Genomic DNA, 22079 nt, shown 5'->3' with positions numbered 1-22079 from the left:
ATAGTCGAGCATACCGCAAGGAAGCGGTAAAATAATAGTAAAACAATATTATTTCTTTTAGCTCCCAGACTGGCAGTGAAGATCAGCAGATTTTATGATGTGTTGCAGATTGACGCGGGCTGCTGATAGGATATAATTTACAGTGCAAATAATTTAATGTACCTTCAGAATCTGATAGGAATTTTGCTGTGCTCCGTTCTGATCTGGCAAACTTTATAGTGACAACGTATTTTTTAATGAGAGTCTCATGTTCTTGGGCTAGTCGTGGTATGAAATAGCATTTTAACGAGAAATAAAATCCACTGCGAACTTGTGTTTTTGAACGATCACACGAACTGTAACATCAGTGTTCATAACAAAGTAATTTCAACTTTTAATCACTATGAAGTAGGGAAGATATATTGATTCTTAGCATGAGTTGCAGTTACGAAAAATCGTTCCTTAAATTGTAGGCCAGATACAGAACAATAAGACTTCCATATATACATTTTATTCCGCTAAAAGGTAATGATGATAAAGAAAAGCAAAGCACAGCATTGCTAAAAGTATTTCACGTAACTCTTTTCGTAAATGTGTTGTTACAAAGAGAATAAATAAACCAAAGAACAACAATTTTACAATCCGCGAGAGAGTTGTACTTGAAAGTCAGAGCTTCACAGGCAGTGTTTTAAGCAGTGGATAGCATGTTCAGTTTGAAAGATGGCAATAAAGCACAGGAAAATAGGGAGAGAAAAGGACAGGTACAGAGTAATGTGATGTGATACAGAACAGTAACAAAGAGAACAGCACTGGGTTCAGGATAGAAGGCAAACTGTTAGGCAAAATCAAACAATGGGAAGTTTAGAATGAACTTTCCATTGTTTAACAAGTATTTTAATACTTCCTGATAGAATTTATTATTACTGTTCTACCTGGACACCCCTTCAGCTCCATTTTTGAAATTGCAGCTTTTCCAGTCATGAAGTTGCTACATTAGCCTATTCATAACTCTGACATTTTACATGAGGACCATAGATAAAATACGAAGTCTAGTCACAAGTAATAATTGTGTCCAAGAATTTCTCATCATAGTCAATCATGAATAACAAGTACTGATTATGAGACTCAACTGTTCATTTGCTCCTGTATTAGGGCATTTGGAACATGGCTTGCAGTCAGTTTCTTATTGTCTTCTTATAAGATCCACAAAACCACTGGGTTGGGGATGTTTAGCATTTCTCTTACCTCTGATTTTCCTGATCCAAGTTCTCATTGGCTGACCACTTTGTTCATCATCCCTCACTGTCTTCTGACTGTCACAAAACATTTGTGCCATTTAGTAACAGTTATCCCATGTAGTACCAACACACTGAACACTGTCTGAATCAGTTCAACTCTTCTTGTTGTTGAAAGCTCAACTTTGCAGCAACAGTCTATTGCTAAATCTAATGTTTGTCTTCCTTTTCCATCTCAAAGTCACACACATACACAAACCAGGTTATACAAGACATCCACATGTCTATCAATACGGCTGTTCGAAATGGTGCAAGCTACAAAGTTCAAAAGTTGTGTGATAAATAAGGTTAACAGGAAGGCTACAAAGAAATCAGTGGTGGGAAATTATCGAGAGCACTGTGTACAGTCATCAGGAGTAGTGCAAGAAACTACCCAAAGTATGATTTCCACTTCACGACAGAGCACATACAATAGGTTTTCCTGAACATTGTGCAAAATAAAATAAAATAAAATAAAATAAAATAAAATAAAAAATAAAATAAATAAATAAATAAATAAAATTAAAAAATATTTTCTTTAACTTTGAATGAAGAATCATTGTGCAAACCAATTAAGTGATTTACATAACATATAGCATGCATGTGACTGAAATGTTTAAATGCTAGAACTGAAAGCATTGGAGCTTACCTTTACAAGACTTGGAATGCCAGTTGAAGATGCAGACTGGAAGTGCACCTGCCCATCAGGTGTTGTTGTGCTTAGATTGACAGGCAGTGGCCCAGGATCAGCAGCTGACACTGGCTCTTGCTTGATGGGAATAAGTGAAATGGAAGGTGCCACAGCCACACTTTCTGCATCTTTTCCATTATGACTACTGGATGGTGCATTGGAGTTAGAGTCTGCTGAATGTGGTGATCCAGGACATGGGCAGTCTCCATTAAGATGCTGGGATGATGATTGACTTTCAGAGACTGACTGAGACAAAGGCTGCTCACACTGCAAGAATAAATTCAGTTTTTGATATGTTATTATTATTTGAGGTGAAAATAGGACAGAAAGTCATATACTCTCACAACATAAAAAGTACTGAACAAATCAGACAAAGAAATCATAAATCACATTAATATCTTTTGAATTTATTATTGCCACAACAAAAATAACTAAGGCCATCTTTTCCATTATAGCTATATTATCAAAAAGGGGAACACATTCTGAAAATAATTACAATCAACACACTTAAGCAAATAATTCTGCACTTGATATATAATTAGAATTGCTTTCCAGTTTAATCAATAAAAATATTATGTAGACTTGTCACAAAATATCCTGGAATGCTCACATTTACAAATCAGCACATGCTCTATTTCAACGTCAGTTGTGGCTAATGATAAATGTTAGTTTCCACTAAAATGTGATATACATGATTTCCATCTGATCTTTGAATCACAGTCTATGTTACAAAACAAATTCCTTAACTTGGCACATAAATTTTCAATAAGCTGCCCACATGCATACACCATGAATTATGAAACTGCAAAAACTCCAAAATAAAATATAACTGTATACTTATTAGACATCTCTTCTACACATTATGAATATCTGCAAAACCACATTAACATTTCAGGAAACAATATTCATTGGGGACTAACCTCCACTCACACAATAGACAATAAATGATACATTTCAGCAGTATATGATGCAGACCTATTCACAAAGTAATTGTTAAGATTGTAATACATCTACATCTGCATCTACATACATACTCTTCAAGCCACTATATGGTGCCTGGCACAACTATTCATTTTCTTTTCTGTCCCAGCCATAAACAAAGCAATGGAAATATGACCATCTATATGCCTCCATACTAGCCCTAGTCTCTCTAATCTTATCTTCGCTGTCTTTATGTGGAATGAACACTGGTGGCAGTAAAACTGTTCTGCAGTTAGCCTCAAATGCCAGCTCTCTAAATTTTCTCAATAGTGCTCCTTGAAAAGAACATCGCCTTCCCTCCAGATATTTCCATCTGTGTTCCCGAAACATCTCTGTGATACTTACTGTTGTTCAAACCTATTGGTAAAAAAATCTAGCAGCCTGCCTCTGAATTATTTCAATGCCTTTCTTTAATCCTACCCGATGCAGCTCCCAAACACTTGAACAGTATTCAATGTCAGATGCTGATTTGCAGCTATTTCAGATATAAATAAATGTGAAGACTGCAAGATAATTACATATTATTAAACAAATACAGAAGAATATATTTTTGTCCAATAATCAATATAAGTTGCCAAATTTGCCAAGACACGATAAGAAAAGCTTGCAATTTCACCCTTGGCATTTGTTTTCAAATTTCATCTGAAAATGTTAATGATGATGTTGAATGTGCCAGCATTACTGACCAACTGTAGTTGGTTTGTGTTTCCATGTGTGTGAAGAAACAGTAGTGTTGTGATTGTACATACTTTTAAACAGCGATCAGTCTTGTTCCTTTAGTAGAAGTAACTTCTGGAGTGCCACTGGAAAGTGTGATGGACCCTCACTGTTCATGTTGTAAATCAGCATGGCAGACAATATTAACAGTATACTTAGACTTGTTGCAGATAATGCAGTTATCCATAAAGAAGTACAAAATATTACACAGATTGGCAACATGCTTTAAATATTCAGAAATGTAAAAGTGGACACTTCACAAAACAGAAAAACATAGTATAACAACAGTATCACTGAGTCACAACTGGAATCAGTCAACTCATGCAAATGTCTGGGAATAACAATTTGTGCTGATATAAAATGGAATGTTCACATAGGCTCAATAGCAAGTGAAGTATGTGGCAAATTCTGGTTCATTGGTAGGATACTGGAAAACTGTAGTTATTCTACAAAGCAGATTGCTTACAAAACACATGTGCAACCCACCTTAGAATATTGCTCAAATGTGAGAGGGACCACAACAAATATGACAAACACAGGATACTGAATGTATACAAAGAAGAGTATAATGGAATTGATAAAAGACTGAACTAGGAAACACTAGAAGACAGATGTTGACTATCCTCCAAAATTCTACTTACAAAGTTTCAAGAACGAATATTCATTAAGGAATCTAGAAATATACTACAGTCCCCTACATATCCCTCTGAAAGATACTACAAAGACAAGACTAGACTAAGTACAGAGCACACAGAGGCATTTAAACACTTATTCTTCCTGCACTCCATGTGTAAATGGAACAGGAAGAAACCTTTATATGTGGAGCAATTGTTAGTACCCTCTGCCATGCACTTCACAGTGGGACGTGGATGTAAATTTGCACACAGTTCAAAGGCAGGCCATTAAATTTTATACCACAAGATGCATTTGACATCAAGGAAAATAGCACACCTGGATACTAATCATTAAATGTGTTTAACTTTTGAATGAAGCCTGGTAAATCAGACCCAAGAATCTGACAATAATTGTGGTCACTACTTCCAACATTGATGACGATTCTATAGGTTCAATTCCACAAAAAATGCAGCCTAATAATCCCATACAGAAACAGGCAGCTACTGACATTTTACAAGCACGTCACATCAAATCTTATGAATGGTGATCTGAAAAAAAGTAGCTACAATGGTCTGAGAAAAGTGATTGTTAATGAGATTGTGACTGCTTTTTCCAAAAGTCAGGTATATGACCCAATTTTCTTCAAAGAAAGAACTATTATGGAACACATGTACTTGGATACTGGTTAAATCCACAACCAATGCTAGAGTAGGACAAGAGTTCATTTTCCAAAAAAAAGGTGACCCATTACACTGATATACGAATGTCCAGGAACATCTAAACATACTGCTGTAAGCACAATCAATTAGTTACACATCTGCCACAGACACCTTCTGCACATGACCTTTCCAGCCACCAATTTATTTAAGGTGTGGTTTATTCCCCTGGAGTTACATCCCTTCACATCTAGTCAGGAAGTCAGGTGCATTACTACAACCACTGACAACAACACACTAAAACACTGTAAGAGAAATCCCTATTCTGATGGATATCAGCATTGTTATTGCATGATATTTCAAAAACTTGACTCGTTATCTTCAACAGGTGCTACCTAAGACTGCTAGTTGAGTGGAATAGATCCAGTGTTTGTACCTACGCTCTTCCTCCTTCCATCCTTTGTTCCAGGTATTCCCTCTTTGGTCCAGAGTGCCTGTCTGTGGGCTGGCACTCTCGTTTTCAGTTTGCAGCTAGTTCCAGGTGTTCTCTCTGCAGTCTGCTACCACTAGAAACATTTTTAGGCATTCCCTCTGTAGTTTGATGTGCAAGGCCAAGTGCTGGTATTTCATCTTCAGTAGCCTGCACACATCTGTACAATGGCTTTCCATTTTTGATCTGGTGTAATTCTATGTGTTCCCTTTGCAATCCACTTCCACTAGAAGCATCCTGCAACATTCCATCTTTGGTCCAATATGCCTGCTGCTTATCTGGAGTTTACTTCCCATGTCCACATCCTTATTCTCCATTTTGTGGAGTTCTGCTGCTGCTACTGGTGTCCCATTGCATTTTCAGAAACTCCAGTGCAGGATTCCAGGCTCTACTGAGTCGATACCCAGTGCAGGTAGAAGAGATTAAAATGAGAAAACAGATTACCATGGCTGACTGACCGTGAGAATAAAAAGGAGAAGCCAGCCCACTCTGTAACACATTAAAACCTCCACACTAAAAACACTATGATGGAGGACACAGAGGGAGAAAGGACATGTGCTAAAACTTAGATCAAATGATAAAACCAACCCTCATGAATAAAACATACAACTAAATCAGCCGTTGAGGTGTTGTCAGATAAAATTAGTGGCAACGAGTCCAGTAACCGAAGATTCCATTGCAGGGCAGTCAAAGTTGGATAGTGCACCAGAATATGGGACACTGTCAACTGGGCGCAGAATCAACACTGAGGTGGGTCTTCACGGCGCAGGAGGTAGCCATGGGTCGCCAAAGTGTGGCCGACAGAGAATCACAGAGTCACTGCGAGAGGTACGCATGGAGGACTGCCACACATTCATAGTCTCCCTAATGGCACACAGTTTGTTGTGCGTACTGAGAGTATGCCATTCCGTCTCCCAAAGCCGAAAAGCATGGCGGCATAAAAACGAATGCAGATCAGTTATTGGAATGCCGATCTCTATAAGTGGTTTCTGTGTAGCCTGTTTGGCAAGCCTGTCAGCAAGTTAGTTGCCTGGAATTCTGACGTGTTCTGGGGGCCACACAAACACCACTGAATGACTGGACCATTCCAGGGCATAGAAGGACTCCATGAACGGATGTGCTCAAGAGCACGAGATATAGCCACTATCTGTGCAATGAAAACACTGCAGCCATTGGGCAAGGAATGCTGTTCACTATGTTCTCTAAGGACATACGCGAAGCTGACATGACCACCAGCCATTGAGCCATCGGTGTAAACCACTTCATGGCCTCTGTACATGTCAAGAATTGAGAGGAAGTGACAGCAAAGAGCCGCGGGGTGAACTCAGCTCTTTGGGCCATGTGAAAGGTCCAGGCAAAGCTGCGGCCTAGGTGTACATTATGGAGGTGTATGTGAATGGACCTTGAGTATAGGTGGTAAAGGCAAGGACTCCAGTTCAGATAGAAGGGATTGGACGCAAACTGCAATTGGAAGCCCTGACCTGGATTACCGATGTGGGAGATGAACTGCCATGGGTGGGAAAAGGAGATGGTAATTTAGAAGCACAGGAGAACTATGAAAGAATGAAATGTAACTGGCGAGCAGTTGCACATGCCTGACCTGCAATGGAGGGACTCCAGCCTCTGTCAGGACGCTGGTCACCGGACTCGTGCTAAAAGCTCCCGTTCCTAGTCAAATGCCACAGTGGTGCACTGGGTTGAATAAACGCAATGCTGGGGGCGCTGCTGAACCACAAACCAGACTCCCATAGTCAAGATAGGATTCAACAAGGGCTCTGAAGAGCTGCAGCAGCGTAGAGTGATCTGCACCCCAGTTGGTGTTGCTCAGGCAGCGGAGGGCATTGAGGTGCTGCCAGCACTTCCGCTTAAGCTGATGAAGGTGAGAAAGCCAAGTCAATCGGGCATCGAAAACCAGTCCTAAAAATTGATATGTCTCCACTATAGTGAGGGGATCGTCAGTAAGGTAAAGTTCTGGTTCCGGATGAACGGTAAGATGCCGACAGAAGTGCATAACACACGACTCTGGGGCCGAAAACTGGAAGCCGTGGGCTAGAGCCCATGACTGCACCTTGTGGATGGTTCCCTGTAGGCACTGCTCAGTAACACCAGTACTGGTGGAGCAGTACAAAATGCAGAAGTCATCTGCATACATAGAAGATGAGACAGAGGGACCTACAGTTGCTGCTAGACACTCAATACAGAGCCCTGCGGGACCCCATTCTCCTGAATATGAGAGGAACTATGGGAGGCACCAACTTGGACATGGAAAGTATGAAGCAACAGGAAATTCTGGATAAAAATCGGGAGTGGGCCTCTGAGACCCCACTCATATAATGTGGCAAGGATATGATGTCGCCAGGTGGTGTCATACGCTTTTGGTTGGTTTGGGGAAGGAGACCAGACAGCGTGGTCATCGGTCTCATCAGATTAGGGAAGGATGGGGAAGGAATTTGGCCGTGCCCTTTAAGAGGAACCATCCCGGCATTTGCCTGAAGTGATTTAGGGAAATCACGGAAAACCTAAATCAGAATGGCCGGACGCGGGATTGAACCGTCGTCCTCCCGAATGCATACGCTTTTCATAAATCAAAAAGATGGCAACAAGATGTTGGCATCTGGAAAAGGCTATTTGGTTGGCAGACTCGAGGGACACAAGATTATCAGTGGTAGAGTGACCCACATGGAAACTGCCCTGGCATGGAGCCAGTAGGCCACATGACTCCAGGACCCAACCCAACCGCCGGTACACTATATGTTCCAGCAGCTTACAAAGAAAGTTGGTGAGGCTGATAGCTATCCACATCAAGCGGGTTTCTGACAGGTTTGCGCACTGGTATGATAGTGCTCTCCCACCTGTGTGATGGAGAGATGCCATCGCACCAGATCCAGTTGAAGATCACGAGGACATTTCGCATATAGTCAGACGAGAGATGTTTAATCATCTGACTGTGGATATGATCTGGCCCAGGAGCTGTGTCGTGGCAATGTGAAAGAGCACTGACGAGCTCCCAATCTGTAAATGGGGCATTGTAGGGTTCACTGTGGCGTGTACCGAACGAGAGAACTTTCCTTTCCACACGCTGCTTGAGAGTGCAAAAGGTGGGGTAATACTCCGACGCAGAGGCGCGAGCATAGTGCTCAGCAAAGTGCTCAGCAATCACCTTTGTGTCGGTAGATAACACGTCATTTATGTTAACACCGGGAACACCTGTTGGGGTCTGGTACCCAAAAACTCATTTGATCTTCGCCCAGATTTGGAAGGTGACGTATGGCACTCAATGGTCGTGACATATCTCTCCCAACACTCCTGTTTCCATCTTTTGATAAGCTGGTGAATGCGGGCACAGAGCCATATAAGGCTATGAGGCACTCCAGGGAAGAGTGCCGCTTATGCTGCTGCAGAGCTCGCTGACGCTCCTTAACTGCCTCAGGGACTTCTGGCGACCACCAAGGCACTGTCTTTCGCCAGAGCACCCTAAAGAACGATAGATCACGTTTTCTGCCACCAAAATGATCGTTGTAGTTACCTGCACAACCACCACATCGATGTTATCATGTGGGGGAGATTCAACGGTGGCAGCAGAGGTGAAAGTGTCCCAGTCTGCCTTGTTTAAAGCCCATCTGCATACTGAGGTGTCTGTGGGCCTGACGCCGGGGCAGTGACAGGAAGATGGGGAAGTGGTCACTACCACACAGGTCTTCATGTGCTCTCCAGTGGATAGATAGGAGAAGGCCAGGACTGCAAACCAAGAGATCAATGGCCAACAATGTGCCATGTGCGACACTGAAATGTGTGTGGGCACCTGTATTCAAGAGTCAGAGGTCAACTTGCGACAGTAAATTGCTGACATCTCTGCCTCAGCCAGTAAGCACGGTGCCACCCCACAAGGAGTTATGAGCGTTAAAATCTCCCAAAAGTAGGAAAGGTTTAAGGAGTTGATCAATCAGTGCAGCCATTGCGTTCAGGGGTACTGCACCATCTGGAAGAAGATATACTTTGCAGACAATTATTTCCTGTGTCATTCTTATCCTGACAGCCACAGCTCCCAGAGGGGTTTGAAGGGGTACCGGTTCACTGCATACTGAGTTCAGGACATTGACACAAACTCCACCTGACACTCCATTATAGTCACTATGGTTCTTTTAGTATCCCCTACAGCCATGAAGGGCAGCGGTCTGCATTTCTGGGAACTGGTTTCCTGAAGAGCAATGCAGAAAGCAGGTATAAAGCTTAAGAGTCGCCATAGCTCAGTCAGGTGGTGGAAAAAACCGCCACAGTTCCAATGGAGGATGACGTTATCGTGAGGATGGGAAGGCATGAAGTGCGCAAGGAGGCAGGTTAGGCCTCAGGGTCACTTGGTGCCTCCGACTGAGTATTTGTAGCCATTTCTATGGTGGATGAGGCATCAGTGAGATCCAGGTCCGCAGGGGACACTAAGATCTCCATCACATCCTCAGATGCAGAACTGATAGGGAGTGGTGGTGTTGGGGCAACCACAGGGTCCTGTTTCTTAACAGACTTCTCCTTAGTTTGCTTGCTCTCTGGCTTCTCTTTAGGGGCTTGCTCGGAAGATTTCTCTGAAGCAGCTTCAGGCACAGAGGAAGACCGTGAAGCTCTTCATCCAGCAGCTTTTGGCTCCTTGAGCCATAGGCGAGTGTCCGCCGTGGCATTAGTGGAGACCTTGGAAGAGAGGGCCCCAGGGGACCCCTTCCACACGAGAGGAGCCGGAGGAAGCTGTTGCTCCACTGGCAGGGGGGAGTGGACCAATGTCCCCTGTGTTTGGGGGGGGGGGGGGGGGGGGCTTGCTCCAAAAGTAGGTGCTTTGGGAACAATGGAGGAAGATTTGCTCCCTACCATCAAGGTGGTGTATGTATTCTGGTGGCACGGAGGGCCCACTGTTCGTGCCACAGAATGAGGAACCATTGGCACTTGGGACAGTGATGGTGACATAGCTGCAGCATACGTCGATGTCAACCAAATGGGGTGTGATCTTTCAAATTTATGTTCAGCCTCTGTGTAAGTCAACCAGTCCAGGTTCTTGCACTCCATGATTTTCTGCTCCTTTTGGAATACTAGGCAGTCTGGCAAGCAGGGGGAGTGGTGCTCTCCACAGTTGATGCAAGTGGGAGGAGGTGCACATGGAGTATCTGGATGCAGTGAATGTCCGCAGTCTCAACATGTGGTGCTGGAAGTGCCCAAACTTCCAGCACTTGAAGCACAGCATAGGGGGAGGGACATATGGTTTAATGCCACAGTGGTAAACCATCACCTTGAACTTTTCAGGCAATGAATCACCCTCAAAGGCCAAGATGAAGGCACTGGTAGCAACCCTGTTGTCTTTGGGTCCCCTGTAAAAGCACCAGATGAAATGAACACCCCGCCATTCTAAAGTGGCACGGGGCTTGTCGTCAGACTGCAAGAGGAGATCGTGATGGAAAATGATCCCTTGGATCATGTTGAGGCTTTTATGGGGATTGATGGAAACAGGAATATCACCTAGCTTGTCACAGCTACGTAATTCTCAGGATTGGGCTGGGGATGCTGTCTGAATCAAGACGGCACTGTTTCGCATTTTGGACAGCGCTGTCACTTCTCCAAACTTATCCTCAAGGTGTTCAGCAAAAAATTGAGGCTTCAAAAAATGGTTCAAATGGCTCTGAGCACTATGGGACTTAACATCTATGGTCACCAGTCCCCTAGAACTTAGAACTACTTAAACCTAACTAACCTAAGGACAGCACACAACACCCAGCCATCACGAGGCAGAGAAAATCCCTGACCCCGCCGGGAATCGAACCCGGGAACCCGGGCGTGGGAAGCGAGAACGCTACCACACGACCACGAGATGCGGGCAAAATTGAGGCTTCATAGGTAGAAAGGAGTCCCCATCAGTTCTGCTACAGACTAAAAACAGAGGCGAATATGGCTCTCTCCATTCTGTAGCCCTACGTTTCTCTCATGCTGTAGCGAGGGAGGGAAACAATTTAGGGTCACACCTGTTGGCATTGTATTCGGTCTTGCCCTTCTTAGAGACTTGCTGGTGACCGTATGGCACCAGTAAGAGACGACTTAGTTCGCTTCATTGTGGGTCATTCGCTCTGATGCCACTCACTCCGATCAGGGGCTCTCCCCATGGGTGCTACCCAGCCACAGCATCAGCAGTGTGAACCCTGTGTTGTCCGGGGGCAACCACCAAATGGGTACATGATGGCCCCACCACAACGGACTGGCTGCCGTGATGGATATTGGGTGCAGAGAAATCCAATACTGTCATGGGGGTGAAAGAGGACAGGAGACAACGGAAGAAGATGACATATCCCGAACAGTGTCCTCGCCCAAATAGTTGAATCGCAGGTGGAAATGCAAAGCCATGACAAGAGATTCAGGAGATCAAACCTAACAGCACTATGGATAATTTGTGCACGATGTAAGGCGTCCTTCTCCATATGGCCCACACTTCTCTAGAATTTTGAAAGTGGCAGGTCAAACCATAGAATAGGACCTGAACTCATAGGTTTGAAAAGTGAGAGACTCCTTTTAGTCATCTCTTACGACAGGCAGGAATACCTCGGGCCTATTCTAACCCCCAGACCTGCAGGCAGTGCTCAGCAATGGCTGATTTAGTTACCTGTCTTAGTCGGGTGTGCCTCTTAAGTTCTTTGCATCTGATGTCCACTGTCCTAGTTGTTTGGTCAATGTAAAACATGCGACACTGGCAAGGTATATTACAAATTCCTGGTTTTCATTGTCACAGGTCATTTTTCATGGTTCCCATTAGTTCTCTTTTGGTAGGTAAACAGAACATACACTGGATGATGTACTTCCAGAGAATCCTGCTGATTTTGGGAGAAACAGATTCCTCATAGGGCAGGTACACCACGGTCTTTGTCACACCTTGCTATTCTTCTAGGTCGTGCAGCAGGGTGGCTGTGTATCCATTCTTACGGAACACTGATCACAGATGCTCTTTTTCTACTGCCAAACTATCTGAGTCTGACAAGGTGTGTGCCCTGTGGACCAATGTCTTCATGAAGGTGAACTTCCGCACTGGGTGATGCCAGCTGCTGGCTTGCAGGCATAAATCAGTGTGTGTAGGTTTGCAATACACACTGTGGTCATCTGAGCATTTGCCCCCCTTTTAACAAGTGTATACATAAATGGCAACTGCCCATCCTTTTCCAGTTATGTGCTGAACTTAATAATTGGTTGACATGAATGCACATGTTCCAGGAAGTCGCTGATCTTATCTCCACCATGAGGAGCACCCAGCAGATCTCCGGTGAGTTTCTTCTGCCACATTTGGTAGAAGGGCATTGACTACTTGCTCCACCGCACTGAATGAAACCTGAAATGGGCACATTTCTAGGGGCCACTAAGAAGCTGAGACCCCTGCTGTGTACCTCTAGAGTAGTGTCAGCAAACTTATTGCCACTTATGTTAATCACAGTGTGAGTGTTCTTCATCTGCTGTGTTTTTTCACTCATGCAGTCAAACATTGCAGACTGGCATGCTGTGACATTCTTCTTGGTAGACACCAAGAGAGACCAGGAGGCACTGTCTACCCAGTCTCAATCTTGAGCTGCTAAGGTGGCTGCCATATAAAGGTAAAGGTGTAAAAACTCCCTAGCTACCACGTCTACCCTGTGGTGCATACCTCACAAGTGCCACGTTTGCCTGACATTTTATCTCGTTCACCATTCTGGAGTAGATGAGATGCTTAATTCTGGTGAAAACTGGTGCTACATCACCATCTTGACATCTCAACAGTAAAGTGAGAGAACTCAGCATCCTCCCTTTCCTCTGTTAAAGCTTGTCCAGCTTCTCGGTATTTTGGTACATCTTGTGCCTGTAGAAACTCTTGATGTAATTCATCAGACTTTCCCAATGATCAATGACATCTCAAGTCTCAGGTATGCTCTTGGATTTCAGCATCATTCCTCTATATTTCAACACCATGACTAGTCACATCTTCATCAGATGCTACCCTAGACTGCTCGTCGATTGGAACAGCTCCAGCATTTAGACCCATGCTCTTCCACCTTCTCCATTATCGGTTCCAGGCTTTCCATCTGCGGTCCATTTCTGCTACCATCACATCAACTCAAGAGCAACAAACAAGATAAAATGTCAGGCGCGTACGGCACTTGTGAGAGAGGGGATCTGGGATTCGTGCCACAACCTAGACCAAAGTGAGCTTTTATACCTTCACCTGTACGTGGAGACCTCCTAAGTTGAAGACTGGGACTGGGTAGACAGTGTCCTCCTGGTCTCTAGTGGAGTAAGTGAAGTAAGAAAACATAGCATCTACATCTAGATCTGCAAGATACTCTGCAAGCCACCATAGGGTGTGCAGCAGAAGGTACTCTATACCACTACTATTCATTTTCTTTCCTGTTCCACTCGCAAATAGTGGGAGGGAAAAATTAATGCCCATATGCCTCACAATGAGCCCTAATTTCTCATATCTTACTTTCATGGTCCTTATACACAATGTATGTTGGCGGCAGTAGATTTGTTCGGGAGTCAGCTTCAAATACTGGTTCTCTAAATTTTCCCAATTGTGTTTCTCAAAAAGAACCTCGCCTTCCCTCCACGGATTTCCATTTGAGTTCCTGAAGCATTCCATAACACTTACACGTGTTGCTCGAACCTACCAGTAACAAATATGGCAGCCCGCCTCTCAAGCTGTTCAATGTCTTCCTTCAATCTGACCTGGTACGGATCCCAAACACTTGAGCAGTACTCAAGAGCAGGTCACACCAGTGCCCTATATGCCATCTCCTTTATAGGTGAACCACTCTTTCCTAAAATTCTCCCAATAAACCAAAGTCAACCATTCACCTCCCCTACCACAGTTCTCACATGCTTGTTTCATCTCATATCGCTCTGCAACATTATATTTAAAAGACTTGACTGTGTCAAGCAGGACACTAGTAATACCATATCCGAACATTACAGGTTTGATCTTCCTACTCATGTTTACACATTTAGGGCTAGCTGCCATTCATCACACCAATTAGAAATTTTGTCTAAGCTGTCTTGTATCTTCTTACAGTCACTCTTTCCTGTTCCACTCACAAATAGTGGGAGGGAAAAATTAATGCACATATGCCTCAGAATGAGCCCTAATTTCTCATATCTTACTTTCATGTACATCTTACTGTGCGCCACACATCATCAGCAAACAGCCATAGACAGATTGCTGCCTATCCTGTCCGCCAAATCATTTATGTGTATAGAGAACAGCAGCAATCCTATTACGCTTCCCTGGGGCACACATGATGATACCCTTGCCTCTGATGAACACTTGCCTTCAAGGACAACATACTGGGTTCTATTATTTAAGAAGTCATTGAGCCACTCACATATCTGTGAACTTCTCGGTAAGTCCACCTTTTTAGAGATGGTTGCATGACTTGGCTGTTCAATAGAGGATGTCAAACAGAGCACCTTTCAGCCATCAAATTTCCAACCTTATTGTATTTGGCAACCAGTTTCAGTGTTTTACTATGCCATTTTCAGGCCCCTGACCAATGTGTAGGAAGAATCTACCTCAGTTGTGATCAAAACAGGCACCAGCGATACTGGTATTAGTAGATACTTGCTAAAGTGATTGCTTTAACTATCATCTGCTGACTTAGGCAATGTGTCAAATGCTTTCCAGAAATCTAGAAATAAAGAGTCTGCCTGTTGCCCTTCATCCACAGTGTGCAATATATCAAGCGAGGAAAGGGCAAGCTGAGTTTTGCATGAGCGATGCTTTCTAAAACCGGGCTGATTCGTGAGCATAAGATTCTCCATCTCAATAAAATGTACTATATTTGAATTGAGAATATGTTCAAGCAGAAGCTAGGGATATTGGTCTGTAATTATGTGGGTCCGTTCTTTTACTCTTCTCATATACTGGAGTCACCTGTGTCTTTTTCCAGTTGCTTGGGACATTGTAGTGGGTGAGAGATTCACAATAAATGCAAGTTAGGTAAGGGCCAATGCCATAAAGTACTCTTTGTAAAATTGAATTGGGATTTCATTCAGACCTGGTAATTTATTTACTTTCAAATCTTTCAGTTGTTTCTTATTACTATGTCATCCACATGGGAGTTTGTCCGATGGTCAAGTGATGGTATGTTTGTACGATTCTCCAGTGTGAACAATTTCTTGAATGTAAAATTTAAAACTTTGGCTTTCATTTTGCTATCTTCAACTGCCACACCAGACTGGTCAACAAGGGACTGAATGGAAACCTTAGATCTGCTTAGCGATTTTACATAATACCACAATTTCCTTGGATTCTCTGCCAGATCTTTTGCTAAGGTGTGACAGTGGTAGATATTGTATGTTTTGGGCACAGCTCTTTTCATAGATGTCTGAATTTCTGCTACCCTTTACTTGTTGTCATTTCTGCATTCCCTTTTGAACCAAGAGTGCAACAGCCTCTGCTTACTCAGGATCCTCCAAATTTTGTTATTAAACCATGGTGGGTCTTTTCCAACCTTTATCCACTTACTAGGCTCATAATTCTTCAGACCACAATTTCCTTTATCCACTTACTAGGCTCATAACTCTTCAGACCACGATTTACAATCTGCTTAAACTTTGTCCATCTTACTGTAACTAAGTGATGCCAGTTCCCTGTCTAAGTGAGATACTAATAACTGCTTATCTGCTCTATCTAGCAAAACACTCTGCTAGCCTTCTTGACTGATTTATTAACTTTTGTAATCATAGTTGCTATAATGACATCATGATCACTAATCACCGTTTCTATACTGACACTGTCAATAAGGTCCAGCCCATTTGTAGCTACAAGGTCTGAGATATTTCCACTGTGTGTGGGCTGCCTAGCTAGCTGCGCAAGACAGTTATCAGAAAACACATTCAAAAGTATTTCGCATGACTGTCTGTCTGTATCCCTCGCAATGAATCCATAGACATCCTAGTCTATACTCAGTATGTTAAAGGCACCTCTAACTAGTATTGCACATGATCTGGGTATTTATGCGCTACTGATCCTAGACTCTTTGAATGACTCTACAACTGTCACACAGCAGAATTAGGTGACCAGTAAAAACATCCAACACCTACACCTGTTACATGCAACGAGATAACTTCACTGTCTAGCTGTCCAGTAGATGGAGGATACTCACATTGTGATTAATCAAAGTGGCAAGCAGTTTGAGTACACCACTACAAAGATACTCTGCAGGGATCTCAACTTTGCAATGACTCCAAACGTACCCATTTCGGGTTACATCAGTTCATTGGAGCAAGTAGCCAACATATTTCCACCAAATATGGCAGAAAAAAATTTGCTGGGAAACCTGCAGGTACTTACTAGGACAAAGCCCCCAGAAAATACATCTCAAGTGAAGAGTGATGGCACTGAAGAGGCTCTGGGAAGACAGCGGCATCATAATGTTGCCAGCACACAAAGGGAACTCTACAGTCATTTTGCAGCAGGCTCATTATGATGAGAAAATGCATCAACTTCTGGATGACCCTGCTTACAGACTTTTGTCATGTGACCCAATGGACAGAGTGGACAAGAAGACCAGAGCTCTCTTGAAGGAAATCAGTGTGCCTGACAAGGTGACTAAACAATTATGAATGGGATTCTCAGTTCCACCTAGACTATAATGGCAGCTGAAAGTACACAAAGAAAGCATGCCAACACACCCAAATGCCAGCAACATTGGTGCATCAATGTATCCAACAGCCAAGTTTTTGAAGAAACTGTATTCCCGCATGTAGAGAAGAGTATTCACCACATCCACAACTTGGCAGACTCCTTGGAATATCTCAAGCAACTACATATCACAAAATCTGATATAGTAGTCAGCACTGATGTGGTATCCCTGTTCACTAGGATGCCACAGAAAGACTCATTTTAAGTGACTGCAGAGAAATTTGGTGATGCTTTGTTGGATCTCTTCAGACGTACAGTGAAATCAATTTATTTTCTTATGGGAGGCAAATATTACGAGCAAACAGAAGGTGTAGCCATGGGCATCTCTCTGTTTCCAGTGGTTGCCAGTATGTTCATGGAGAGATCTAAAAAGGCAGCATTAGAAATAGCTAGATAAAACCCATACGCTCCTTTGGGTATGTGGATGATATCTTTGTGATCTGACCTCATGGTGGGCATAGGATCAATGAGTTTCTGGAACATCAGAACTCATGCCAACCAAATGTTAAGTTCACCATATGCGAATGGATGGCCTGTTGCCATTCCTGAACATATTTGTCAGAAGGAAGGCAGATGGCTCAGCTGACCACATTGTGTATGACAAACCTACATACACCGATTTATGCCTGCAAACCAGCAGCTGTCATCACCAAGTGCAGAAGTTCAGGTTTCTGAAGACATTGGTCCACAGAGCACACACCTTGTCAGACCCTGACAGTTTGGCAGTGATTAGTGTTCTGTAAGAATGGATACACAGCCAAACAAATTCAGAAGACCTTCCAACCAGCCCCTCTGCCACATGATCTGGAACAATAGCAAGATGTGAAAAAGACCGTGATGTACCTGCTCTATGCAGAATCTATTTCTGCCAAAATCAGCAGGATTCTCAGACATCACAACATCAAGTGTCTGTTCTGTTCACCTACCAAAATAAGAGGACTACTGAGTGATGTGAAAAATGACCTGCAACAATGAAAACCAGAAATTTATAATATACCTTACCAGTAGCATGTGATACATTGGTTAAACAACTAGGACAGTGGACATCAGATGAAAGAAAATCAGACTAACACAGACAAAAAAACCAGCCATTGCCATTGCTGTCTAGAACTCAATTATTCCATGAATTGTGATGAAATGAGCATTCTGGCAGATACTGGGTCAGTGTTATAACAGAGCCTATAGAGATAAAGTCGACAGAAAACCTATTGAATTCGGACACTGGATCCCAAATCAGTAGAGCATGGGATCCTGCACTGGAGTTGCTGAAACTAAAATGGCACAGCAGTAGCAGAACTCCACCAAAAGAAGAACTGAAGATGTGGCCTTGGGAAATGAGCCCAGATAGAGAACCAGGAAAATCAGACCAAAGATGGAACGTTGCACGGTGCTACTAGTGAGAGCAGACTGCAAAGGAAACACTTAGAACTGCACTGAACCAAAAATAGAATGCCATTGTGCAGACAGAAGCACAGGATCGAAGATGAAACACCAGCGTTCAGTGTGGCACACCAAACCAAAGAGGAAAAACCTTAGAACATTTCTAGCAGGAGTGGACAGCAGTGGGAACAGCTAGAACTGTAGCGGACTGAAAATGGAGCACCAGTCCACAGACAGGCACTTTGGTCTGAAGAGTAAACACCTGAGAATGCTGCTACTGGGAACAGACTGCAGACAGAACACCTGGAACTGACAATGGAAGGGGAAGAGTGAAGGTACAACTACTGTTTCACTTGATGAACAATCTGAAGCAGCACCTGATGAAGGTAAGGAATCATGTTATCGAAATATCACGCAAGAATTACGCTGATGTCCAGCAGAATACCCAACACCTCAAGATGTTAACAGATTGCCCAGAAAGTCTCCAGAATTACAGAGTCAGAGAGAGTGATGAGAATGAGATAATTATATGGACATATGGCGTACTACACAAAAGTAAAAAGAAGTCAATGGAGATGAAAATGTAGTTGTAATCATATTTTCTAACCACTACTAAAAATTCTGAAGTTTTATTGCAGAATATTAACTGAAACTGCCTTGTTGTTGTTGTTGTTGTTGTTGTTGTTGTTGTGGTCTTCAGTCCAGAGACTGGTTTGATGCAGCTCTCCATGCTACTTTATCCTGTGCAAGCTTCTTCATCTCCCAGTACCTACCGCAACCTACATCCTTCTCAATCTGCTTAGTGTATTCATCTCTTGGTCTCCCTCTACAATTTTTACCCTCCATGATGCCCTCCAATACTAAATTGGTGATCCCTTGATGCCTCAGAACATGTCCTACCAATCGATCCCTTCTTCTAATCAAGTTGTGCCACAAATTCTTCTTTTCCCCAATTCTATTCAGTACTTCCTCATTAGTTACAGGATCCACCCATCTAATCTTCAGCATTTTTCTGTAGCACCACATTTCAAAAGCTTCTATTCTCTTCTTGTCTAAACTATTCATCGTACATGTTTCACTTCCATACATGGCTACATTCCATACAAATACTTTCAGAAAAGACTTCCTGACACTTAAATCTCTTCTCGATGTTAACAAACTTCTCTTCGTCAGAAAAGCTTTCCTTGCCATTACCAGTCTACATTTTATATCCTCTCTACTTTGACCATCATCAGTTATTTTGCTCCCCAAACAACAAAACTCATTTACTACTTTAAGTGTCTCATTTACCAATCTAATTCCCTCAGTATCACCTAATTTAATTCAACTACATTCCATTATCCTTGTTTTGCTTTTGTTGATTTTCATCTTATATCCTCCTTTCAAGACACTGTCCATTCCATGCAACTACTCTTCCAGATCCTTTGCTGTCTCTGACAGAATTACAATGTCATCGGCAAACCTCCAAGTTTTTATTTCTTCTCCATGGATTTTAATTCCTACTCCAAACTTTTCTTTTATTTCCTTTCCTGCTTGCTCAATATATAGATTGAATAAAATCGGGGATAGGCTACAACCCTGTCTCACTCCCTTCCCAACCACTGCTTCCCTTTCATACACCTCAACTCTTATAACCGCCATCTGGTTTCTGTACAAATTGTAAATAGCCTTTCGCTCCCTATGTTTTACCCCTGCCACCTTCAGAATTTGAAGAAACTGCCTTAAGAAAGAAGAATTAAGGGTGGTTTGAAAAGTTCTCAGAATTGCCGTGAGAGGTCAGCACTAGTGCAAGTAGCTGTTCACATGATATTTATTGAACTGCTGCCTGTAAACAAGTGCCATGTCAGTGTTCTTGGAAGAGAGCTGTGGCGGTGACGTTGCTCTGTTGTTGTTCCAGCGTAGTGATTTGTGAAGGTGAAAAAATTCAAGATTAGAGCAGTGATTAAGTACTTCATAAAGAAAGGTATGAGTGCAAAGGACATTCATGCCAATTTCCAGGATACACTGGGGGACTCTTCTCCTTCATATTCAACTGTTTCTAAGTGAACAAATGAATTTAAATTTGGCCTGGAGAGCTTAGATGATGATCTGCACAGTGGTCAGCCAAGATGTATCGCTACTCTGGAAATCATTGCAAAAGTGCACAAAATGATAATGGAGGATCGTTGATTGAAAGTGCATGAAATTGCTCATGCTTGCCAGAAGTCATCTGAAAGGGTATATAACATTTTAACTGAAGAGAATATAATAGAGGGAAACATTCAATGATATGAATATAATAGAGGGAAACATTCCCGCTCCCGGGATTGGAATGACTCCTTACCCTCTCCCTTAAAACCCCTCCCCTTCCCTCTTTCCTGATGAAGCAACCGTTGGTTGCGAAAGCTTGAATTTTGTGTGTATGTTTGTGTTTGTTTGTGTGTCTATCAACCTCCCAGCGCTTTCGTTTGGTAAGTCACATCATCTTTGTTTTTAGATATATTTTAACTGAAGAATTAGAAATGAAAAAATTATCTGCAAGATGGGTACCACGACTCTTGATGCTGAATCAAAAATGCATGAGAATGGACATATCAGAACAATGTTTGGCCCATTTTAGGAGAAACGAACAAGATTTTTTGTGCCAGTTTGTGACCACAGACGAAACCTGGGTGCACTACTATACCCAAGAGACAAAATAAGAGTCAAAGCAGTGAAAACATGCTGATTCTCCGACACAAAATAAAGCAAAGACAATTCCTTCAGCGGGAAAGGCAAGGCATCAGCGTTCTGGAATGTGAAGAGGATTCTGTTTGTAGATTATCTCCCCACTGAGCAAACAATTACTGGAGAATACTATGCTAACCTGCTGGACAAATTGCAATAAAAAATATATGAAAAAAGGCCAGGTTTAGCAAGGAAGAAAGTAATCTTCCATAAAGACAATGTGCATCCACACACATGTGCCATCGCCATGGCAAAATTACATGAACTAAGGTATGAACTGTTGTCAAATTCACCTTATTCACCTGATATGGCTTTGTCAGACTTACATCTCTTTCCAAAACTGAAAATGTTTCTTGGTGGACAAAGATGCACTTAAAACGAAGAACTGATAGCTGGAGTTAGCACCTATTTTGCAGGCCTGGAGGAAATTCATTTTTGAGATGGGATCAAGGCACTGGAACATCGTTGGACCAAGTGCATTAATCTACAAGGAGTCTCATTGAAAAATAAAAAAGGTTTCAGTGATGTAGGTACTTTCTTTCTATTTCATTCCAAGAACTTTTCAAACCACCCTCGTACAACATAATTGTGGAAATATTCATATGTCACAAGATAACTGAAATGTTTTAAATCAAAAAATTTAAGTGTTTGATAGTGCATCCATTTTCAAAATGTCATGAAATATCAATAGCAATGTTCATACTATATAAATGTAAGTGAAGATGCATAAAAATGTCTTCATTCTGTCTCACAGCTTCATCATTCACAGTTATTCCTCCTCATGGTTTCAAAAACATTTTTATTTGTTTGAAGATAATACACAGTTGGAAGGAATAAGATTTCAGGTTATTTCCAGGCTCTGAGAAGTTCTGTTTTTCCCTCTAGAAATAATAACACGTGTTAC

The 22079-nt window shown here is 42.5% G+C and overlaps 1 protein-coding gene across 1 annotated transcript in view; it reads right to left on the bottom strand.

The window, feature by feature from the left end:
• LOC124789315 (zinc finger protein sdz-12-like) overlaps nt 1-22079 on the bottom strand; it is a 73442-nt gene that overhangs the window by 22999 nt on the left and 28364 nt on the right. Inside the window, exon 4 of the mRNA XM_047256629.1 lies at nt 1903-2211. Coding sequence (XP_047112585.1) covers nt 1903-2211 — 309 coding nt within the window. The remainder of the gene's footprint in view (nt 1-1902; nt 2212-22079) is intronic.

This window comes from Schistocerca piceifrons, chromosome 3 (genome assembly GCF_021461385.2).
Source record: "Schistocerca piceifrons isolate TAMUIC-IGC-003096 chromosome 3, iqSchPice1.1, whole genome shotgun sequence".
Taxonomy (NCBI): Eukaryota; Metazoa; Arthropoda; class Insecta; order Orthoptera; family Acrididae; genus Schistocerca; species Schistocerca piceifrons.
The sequence above is the reverse complement of the archived record's forward strand: the minus strand, read 5'-3'. Positions and strand labels throughout refer to the sequence as shown.